The sequence below is a fragment of the Macaca fascicularis genome, chromosome 7 (assembly GCF_037993035.2).
Source record: "Macaca fascicularis isolate 582-1 chromosome 7, T2T-MFA8v1.1".
In the NCBI taxonomy this organism is placed as follows: domain Eukaryota; kingdom Metazoa; phylum Chordata; class Mammalia; order Primates; family Cercopithecidae; genus Macaca; species Macaca fascicularis.
Genome location: NC_088381.1, coordinates 20,242,586 through 20,250,905, shown reverse-complemented (window position 1 = coordinate 20,250,905; position 8,320 = coordinate 20,242,586). Strand labels below are relative to the sequence as shown.

The 8,320-nt window shown below is 49.1% G+C and overlaps 2 protein-coding genes across 43 annotated transcripts in view; one reads left to right on the top strand and one right to left on the bottom strand.

Annotated features, from left to right (window-relative positions):
• Positions 1-4,128: 4,128 nt before the first annotated feature.
• Positions 4,129-6,271, bottom strand: LOC141407367 (uncharacterized). Its single transcript, XM_073998445.1, has 3 exons — positions 6,232-6,271; positions 4,757-6,107; positions 4,129-4,444 (listed from the first exon to the last, which is right to left on the bottom strand). The coding sequence occupies exons 1-2, from the start codon at positions 6,269-6,271 to the stop codon at positions 5,248-5,250; spliced, it is 900 nt and encodes a 299-aa protein (XP_073854546.1). The 3' UTR covers positions 4,129-4,444; positions 4,757-5,247.
• The window catches only part of LOC102143168 (stereocilin), a 49,031-nt gene continuing 45,715 nt past the window's right edge, over positions 5,005-8,320 (top strand). For 24 of the 42 annotated variants that reach the window (XR_012414856.1, XR_012414855.1, XR_012414854.1 and 21 more), the window contains exons 1-3: positions 6,642-6,868; positions 7,318-7,491; positions 7,666-7,734. Coding sequence is in view for 22 of the 42 variants with exons in the window: in XM_065547316.2 (XP_065403388.1) it covers positions 6,691-6,868; positions 7,318-7,491; positions 7,666-7,734 (421 nt within the window). In the remaining 20 variants the exon portion in view is untranslated. Of the gene's footprint in view, positions 5,048-5,904; positions 6,163-6,430; positions 6,603-6,641; positions 6,869-7,317; positions 7,492-7,665; positions 7,735-8,320 lie in introns of those variants that run through there. The other 18 variants (XM_073995652.1, XM_073995648.1, XM_073995650.1 and 15 more) reach the window with 12 other exon arrangements.

Here is an 8,320-nt window from a genome sequence, read left to right as displayed (position 1 = left end):
GCCTCTACGGTACCCCCTGGCACCAAGCTGGCTGCTGCCACTACCCTGGCTGGGACTGACTGCTTTGCTTATTGCACTTCTGGTAGGAGAGCCCACCTGTTTCTTTCTCCTGTTTGCCCTGAGGTTATGTAACTTGCATTTAGTGGCTTGGATGGGATTGGGGCCGGACTGCCTGGTAGCTGTAGCATTGGCTGCTCATCCCTTCCTGTTCTCCTTTCTCACCACCTCCTAATGTTACTCATTCCCCAATTCTGTTCAATACAGGAGTAATCTCTTGCCTTGGAATCTGTTCTTATCACTCTAACCCTCTACTACCACCATCTTCAAATCCAAATGTTTTTCTAGCCACTCTAAGGAGCTAGACACAGTAACTTTCCTGCCCTCCTGCCACAAGATCACGGGGGAAATTGAGGCACAGAAGCCTCAATTGTATCCTTGGGGCAAACAAAGGACAGAGCTTAGAAGGTGGTCAGGTTATAACCCTTTTGAGTTACGGGCTTTAGTCACTGGTGAATGGGAAGCTGTCTTGCATAGACATTATTGTCCCGCATATCCTTAGTCCCTTTAAGGAGATGTTGAGGAGGCATAGGAAAGATTGGGGACTGAGAAAGTGGTTGGGATGTGTTTTTCTTGATCCTCCATTGGGGACATTTTTTCCATCACCAGTGCCTAGTATTAGGGTTACATATTTATGTTTACCCTTGGCCCTACCCATACTGATAGACCTACATTGGAATTCTTGAGTTTCGAGCAGAAAATCAGTGCTTTTTCTTTTTTCTAGGGCATTTGCCTCATTTTTCTGATGAAGTACAAAGATCCTAGCAAGTCTGGGGTTTTCCAGTAGATCAGAAGGGTGAAGCTTTGATGTGATGGAAACTATCAAGAAAGAACTTCCATCCCCATCCTGTTCATGCATGTGGTTTTCCTGGGCTGAGCTTCATGTGTATTGCATGCCCTCCAGTTTGCATCCAAGTATTCTAGCCTTTCTACCGACATCCTAAATTTGCATGAACCCCTTCTCAGATTCCATGTCCTTCTCCTTAATCTGGTTCTCTTATTCATGATACCCGAAATCTGCTGTTTCTTCCCAGTTCCCTGACCTCCCTATCTCATGTTAGATCTGCAGTTTCACCCCTTACCTCTGGATCCTTGTTTTATTCCCCCAGAAAGTGTGAGGACAATGTTGGTGCTTACCCTACTGGGATTCTGTTTATTTTTCCATGGGACATTGCAAGCTCTCCATAGGTAGCATGAGAGGTGATTTGATTCACCTTGAGGCCCTCGCAGGTAGATGTTTTAGGAAATCTGAAGGTGAGAGAAACAGACTCCCCTAAGGGCTCTAAAGAGTTGTGTCTCCTAAGAGTCTTGGATACCCCACACTCCAAAAGCCACGGACTCTCCTGATGCTTCTCAGGGACTCTCCATGCTTCCTTGGCCAGTTGGGGTATATCTGGCAGGAATAACATTGACTTTGCCCATCTCTTTTCATGCACCACAGGGCCAGACCCCATTTTACTCTTTTTTTTTTTTTTTTTTTTTTGAGATGGAGTCTCGCTCTGTCACCCAGACTGGAGTGCAGTGGTGCGATTTCAGCTCACTGCAACCTCTGTCTCCCAGGTTCATGACATTCTCCTGCCTCAGCCTCCCGAGTAGCTGGGACTATAGGTGCCCACCACCACGCCCAGGTAATTTTTTATATTTTTAGTAGAGACAGGGTTTCACCGTGTTAGCCAGGATGGTCTCGATCTTTCGACCTCATGATCCGCCCGACTCGGCCTCCCAAAGTGCTGGGATTACAGGCGTGAGCCACGGAGCCCAGCCCGTTTTACTCTTACTAAAGATTCTTTAACTGTTTCTTGTAAGATAGTACTCCTGAACTGTAGAAAGGAATATAGCAGTCAGAAAACATTTCCAGCTGAAATGTTAATAAATAAAAATACCGAGGCTGGGCTAGGTGGCGCATGTCTGTAATCCCAGCACTTTGGGAGGCCGAGGAGGGTGGATCACCTGAGGTCAGGAGTTTGCCACCACCCTAACATGGTGAAACCCTGTCTCTACTAAAATCCAAAAATTAGCCGGGCTTGGTGGTGTGTGTCTGTAATCCCAGCTACTTAGGAGGCTGAGGCAGGAGAATCGCTTGAACCTGGGAGGTGGAGGTTGCAGTGAGCCCAGATCATGCCACTGCACTCCCGCCTGGGCAACAGAGCAAGACTCTGTCTTAAATAAAATTTTAAAAAAGGCCGGGTGCGGTGGCTCACTCCTGTAATCCCAGCTCTTTGGGAGGCCGAGGCAGGTGGACTACTGAGGTCAGGAGTTCAAGACAAGTCTGGCCCAAATGGTGAAACCCCATCTCTACTAAAAATACAAAAAAATTAGCTGGGCACCTGTAATCTCAGCGACTCGGGAGGCTGAGGCAGGAAAATCACTTGAACCCAAGAGGCAGAGGTTGTAGAGAGTCGAGATGGGGCCATTGCACTCTAGCCTGGGCAACAAAGTGAGACTCCATCTCAAAAACAAAAACAAAAACAAAAAAACCGTAGTGGAATGTGAAGAAATAAAGACATCAGCAGGAGACTTCTTTAACTCCAAATTGCTCATTCAGAAAACTCATCTTCCTTGCTGACATCATGGAGGATGACTTTTTCTTTTAAACCAATTAAAAGCAGACACAGGCCGGGCGCGGTGGCTCAAGCCTGTAATCCCAGCACTTTGGGAGGCCGAGACGGGTGGATCACGAGGTCAGGAGATCGAGACCATCCTGGTGAACACAGTGAAACCCCGTCTCTACTAAAACTACAAAAAACTAGCCGGGCGAGGTGGCGGGCGCCTGTAGTCCCAGCTACTCGGGAGGCTGAGGCAGGAGAATGGCGTGAACCCGGGAGGCGGAGCTTGCAGTGAGCTGAGATCAGGCCACTGCACTCCAGCCTGGGCGACAGAGCGAGACTCCGTCTCAAAAAAAAAAAAAAAAAAAGCAGACACCACAGCAGAGATCTACCCAATTCTTGGGATAGTCAGTGCCTGATGGGATATGTAGTTTTTAGGGTAGCACGTGCAACAACTTCAAGTAGGAAAGACCCCCTTCAATTCAAACAAAAAATTGGTTTTGGTTTTTGTTTTTTTGAGAGTGTCACTCTTATTGCGAGGCTGGAGTACAATGGTATGATCTTGGCTCACTGCAGCCTCTGCCTCCTGGGTTCAAGCTATTCTCCTGCCTCAGCCTCCTGAGTAGCTGGGATTACAGGCATGTGCCACTATGCCCGGCTAATTTTGTATTTTTAATAAAGACGGGGTTTCTCCATGATGGTCAGGCTGATCTCAAACTCCCAACCTCAGGTGATCCGCCCGCCTTGACCTTCCAAAGTGCTGGGATTACAGGCGGGAGCCACCGTGCCTGGCCCCAAAATTCCTTTTTTAAACTAATATTCTAGTGGCCCGCTATTCTCCAACAATTCCTACTTTATTTTTTTATTTTATTTAATTTATTTTTTTTGAGACGGAGTCTCGCTCTGTCGCCCAGGCTGGAGTGCAGTGGCGAGATCTCGGCTCACTGCAAGCTCCGCTGCCTCCCAGGTTCACGCCATTCTCCTGCCTCAGCCTCCCTAGAAGCTGGGACTACAGGCGCCCGCCACCACGCCCGGCTAATTTTTTTTGTATTTTTAGTAGAGATGGGGTTTCACCGTGTTCGCCATTATGGTCTTGATCTCCTGACCTCGTGATACGCCCGCCTCAGCCTCCCAAAGTACTGGGATTACAGGCGTGAGCCACCGCGCCCGGCCTAATTCCTACTTTAAATTGTTGCATGACCCCTGTAGTAAAAAGCATCACTCAGACCTGACAAACTCAGTGACACCCCCTCAAAGCTAACAGCATGATTATATAATTGGGAAGAGTTGTTCCTAAGAGAAAACATGAGTTCCAGAGATGTATAAGAATTATCTATATATGTAATCTGTACTGCCAGTTAGCCCCAGAAATGCCCTGGACACAAAATCTATCCAAGCTAAACACAAAATTTGCCATCTCTAACACATCATTCTGATTCAGGTGGTCTTTACTACAGGACTTTTTCCGTGTAACCCTCAGCAAGTTGGTTGAGGCTAAGAAGTGAAAACTCAAGTCTGAAGCAAATAAAAGTTATATACAACATTTACTGACATTTCTGAACATGGATAGTTTTAAACCAAGGGTCCCCAGGAGGGGAAAAATTAAGTAGTGTAATTATATATATTGAATATATAGAGCTATCCCAAGGATAAAGGAATCACTGTTTACTATGATAATGATCTGGAGGTTTAAAAAAGAAAAAAAAACCACACACACACAAAACAAAGAAAACCACTCAAGCTGACTGGGCCAGAAATCTTATTTGCTCTTCCTTCTCCTCAACATATTTTTATTTCGAGTTCTATATAAGGAATTTACACCTGTGTTCATTTAAGTCACCCTAAAGTGGAATTTTTTTTTTTTTTTTTTTTTTTTTTTTTTTTTGAGACGGAGTCTCACGCTGTTGCCCAGGCTGGAGTGCAGTGGCGCGATCTCGGCTCACTGCAAGCTCCGCCTCCCGGGTTCCCGCCATTCTCCTGCCTCAGCCTCCTGAGTAGCTGGGACTACAGGCGCCCGCCACCGCGCCCGGCTAATTTTTTGTATTTTTAGTAGAGACGGGGTTTCACTGTGGTCTCGATCTCCTGACCTTGTGATCCGCCCGCCTCGGCCTCCCAAAGTGCTGGGATTACAGGCTTGAGCCACCGCGCCCGGCCTAAAGTGGAATATTTAATCAATATTGGTTACTTTCTCATTGGAGTCCTGACATTTTAAAGAAATTCTAATTAAAACGGACAATATGGACAGATTCTGATGGAATTATTCTTGTTCACCTACTCTTTTCTTTTGGACAGAGGTGTCTGCCGGGACTGAGATGTAAGTGATCAGCTGAAGGGAGAAATTGTACACCATGTGATGGACAAATTATCTGACTCAAAAAGTAGTTATGACCATTCTGCAGCCACTCAGTGACCTTGGCTGGAAACCAATGGCTGTGCAGTGTGAGGTAAGAGGAAAGTAAATACCCTAGGGATCCAGGACTTGTGCATTTGGTGAAACGTCCGCTTCCACTACAAGGCTTTGGGATGTCTAGTCTGTAGACTGGAGGAACGTTAATACTGACTCACGCAGAAACGATATAGCTACACACTGAACTGGGGGAAGGGGTGGCTAAACCCTCTGCAAATAGGAAGTGCCGCAAGAGCACTAGGGTGAGGATGAGGCCCTGCGTGCGCGCAGCCTTCGGGTTTTCCTTCTCCCGATCAGCACCGACTCCCCCGCTCTCGGCGAGGCGCCTCCAGCCCCCGGTAATGAGAAATGTGCCCGCCGCAGCAGGGGCCCACAGGAATGAAGGGCGCCGGCGCTGCGTAGGCCCAACAGTTCCCCGCGCCCTCGCCCCCGGCCCAGCCCGGCCCTTCTTCCCCCGTCCCGGCAGAGTGGCCTCATCAGGGGGCGAAGAACTCCACGAGCATGAGGCCCGCAGAGCCCGTGTCGGAGACGCGACTCTCGAAGTTGTCGTCCGTGAGTTCTAACACATCGGAGGCAGCGGCGAGGCGGGCCGCGGCGAGAAGCAGCGCCACGCCCGGGAATAGCGCAAGGCGGCGAAGGCGCATGGCGGCGAGGTGGGGTGGAGGCGGCCGGAAGGGTCGCGGCTGAGCTGGGACTGCGGAGGTCGGGCGCGCGACCACACTCCGGCTGCCTGCGCTCGCGCGTCTGGCCCAGGCGGACCTGCAGCCGGAGGTCCCAACCCCCAAGCCCGGCTCGGGCCGCTGTGTGGCAGCCGCCGATTGGCTGCGCGGCGCCTGCGTCGGGCGGGTGGAACCAGCCGATAACCGCCGAGTGACCGGAGTGCGGGGCGGGGCCGAGGCGGCGAGGGGCTGAGGCGGCGAGGGGCTGGGAGAGCGTGGCTGGGCCCGGTCCTAGGCAGGGGTCAGGGGCTAGGGCCGGGTCCCGGGGTGAGCCGAAACCTGGGGGTCGGGCGGGGCGGGGAATGGGGCGCAGTGAGGCTGGGAGCCGGTCCTGAGCTCGTCCTGCGCAGGGGTAGCCGGGCCCAGGGGGCGCCTGAGCTGGAGGCGGAAGCGTGAAGTCGGGACTGAGTGGGCGAAGAGAACCTGGGCTGAGGTGAGGCCCAGAAGTGATAATGGAGGAGAGAAGGAGCTAGCCCCCGAAGGAGTGTTGGGGTGGACACACCTGGGACCGGACCCATTTTCAAAATGTCAGGCTTTTGCATTTTGTGCAATTTATCTTCACTTGGTTTCTTTCGTGGGCAGGCCAAGCCCTCCCTGAACTCCACCTCGTTGCCCGATTCTCTCAGGCCCAGGTGGGGCCCAGATTCTTCTTTGTCCTGCCCCGGTCCCCTACCCTTGTGGCTACTGCTTTTTTATTGAGGTGTTTTTGTTTGTTTTGTTTTGTTTTTAATTAGAAATGCCGTCGCAAAGTGAAGATGCCTGGCCACTTGGTCGACTGCACAATGTCTTTACCACTCTTAGCCCCTTTTGTTTCAACAAACCCCGAGTCTTAGTGCAATGTTTGTTCTTCCCAACTGCTCCTGGTTCCTAAATGTGGGTACATTAAGGAATCTTAAGGGCAAAGAAGGTGGGGTGGAGGGGACAGAAAACCTGTAATCTTTGGTGCAACTCCAAGAATGAAATGACCCTTGATGCTTACATTTTCTTAGCAGACATGACCACTTACCACCAAGAAGGGCAGATGCAGCTGCCCCGAGCTGATGCCATTCGTTCACGTCTCATCGATACTTTCTCTCTCATCGAGCATTTGCAAGGCTTGAGCCAAGCTGTGCCGCGGCACACTATCAGGGAGTTACTTGGTCAGCAGCCTATTTCTTCACTAATTTAAATTTAAGACTCCTATGCACATCCTCTACATTTAAGAGTGGAAAATTCTAGGGAGGTCGGTTTAGTTGCTGGTTTACCACACTTGATAAATCAAGGGTTTGTAAATAAAACTGAGGAGATAGAATCCATGTCTTTCACTTTTAGGCCTAGGATAGCCACTAGCCATGGATGATTCGGAAAAGTTTCTGTCAAAGACACTTAAGACTTTGTGAACCTGTTGCTTTTGTGGGCATGGACAGTGTTGATCATAAGCAGTACATTTTCTCTCACTCCAAACAGAATTCTTAGTTGCTGTGAGAAGAGAAGGACCAGCAGTAAGGCATTAGGGGGACCCGTTATCTGACCAATATCCCTGCCCCCAACCCTACCTGCTCTATTTTCTTTGTCTTTATCCACTATCCCTTTTTAATTTTTGTTGTAGATCCTTCCCGCCAGAAGAAACTTATGTTGGGAGATCAACACCAGCTAGTGCGCTTCTCTATAAAGCCTCAACGTGTAGGACAGATTTCACATGCCCAGAGGCTGTTGAGCAAGCTTCATGTGCGCTGCAGTCAGAGGCCACCTCTTTCTTTGTGGGCCGGATGGGTCCTTGAGTGTATCCTTTTATGTCACTCATTTTTGTCCTGGCTGTTGATGATCTGCTTAATGACTTATTTTTGCTCCCCAAACTCCATTTTCTCATTCTCACCGCTTATGTTATTACCCTTATTATTTCAGCTGCATAAATCAGAAAGAACTCCACTCTGTACATTTCCTTAAGAGACAACAGGTCCTCTCTTCAAAAACTTCATCATCTTCCTGATCTTTTTGAATACGATCGTATTGATGGTTGAAATAGGTGAGAACTGACATTGTGTGAAAGAAGTGAGGCCAGGCGTGGTGGCTCATGCGTGTAATCCTAGCTAGCCCTTTGGGAGGCCAAGGCAGGTGGATTGCCTGAGCTCAGGAGTTCGAGACCAGCCTGGGCAACATGGTGAAACCCCGTCTCTACTAAAAAATACAAAAAATTAGCCAGGCGTGGTGGCACGCACCTGTAGTCCCAGCTACTTGGGAGGCTGAGGCAGGAGAATCGCTTGAACCCAGGAGGCGGAGGTTTCAGTGAGCCGAGATTGTGCCACTGCATTTCAGCCTGGGTGACAGAGTGCAACTCTATCAAAAAAGAAAAAAAAAAAAAAAGGAAGTGGATAGAAGTAATTTTTTTTTCCTAAATTGATCATTTTACATTTTTGAATGTCATATGAATTGTGATAGGGACAGTTATATTAAGCTTCCTGGAGTAGGATTTATTCAACTGCTAAAATCTAGAAATATTGGCTGGGCGTGATAGCTCATGCCTGTAATCCCAGTACTTTGGCAGCTGAGGTGATTGGATCATTGAGGTCAGGAGTTCAAGACTAGCCTGGTCAACATGCTGAAATCCTGTC

Excerpts from the sequence above, each read along its gene's own strand:
- LOC141407367 (XM_073998445.1), bottom strand. The coding sequence starts at position 6,271 with ATGCAAAAGCCTGACATTTTGAAAATGGGTCCGGTCCCAG. Across the intron at positions 6,108-6,231 it reads GAAAATGGGTCCGGTCCCAG|CTCAGGCGCCCCCTGGGCCC; the intron begins GTGTGTCCACCC and ends TTCCGCCTCCAG.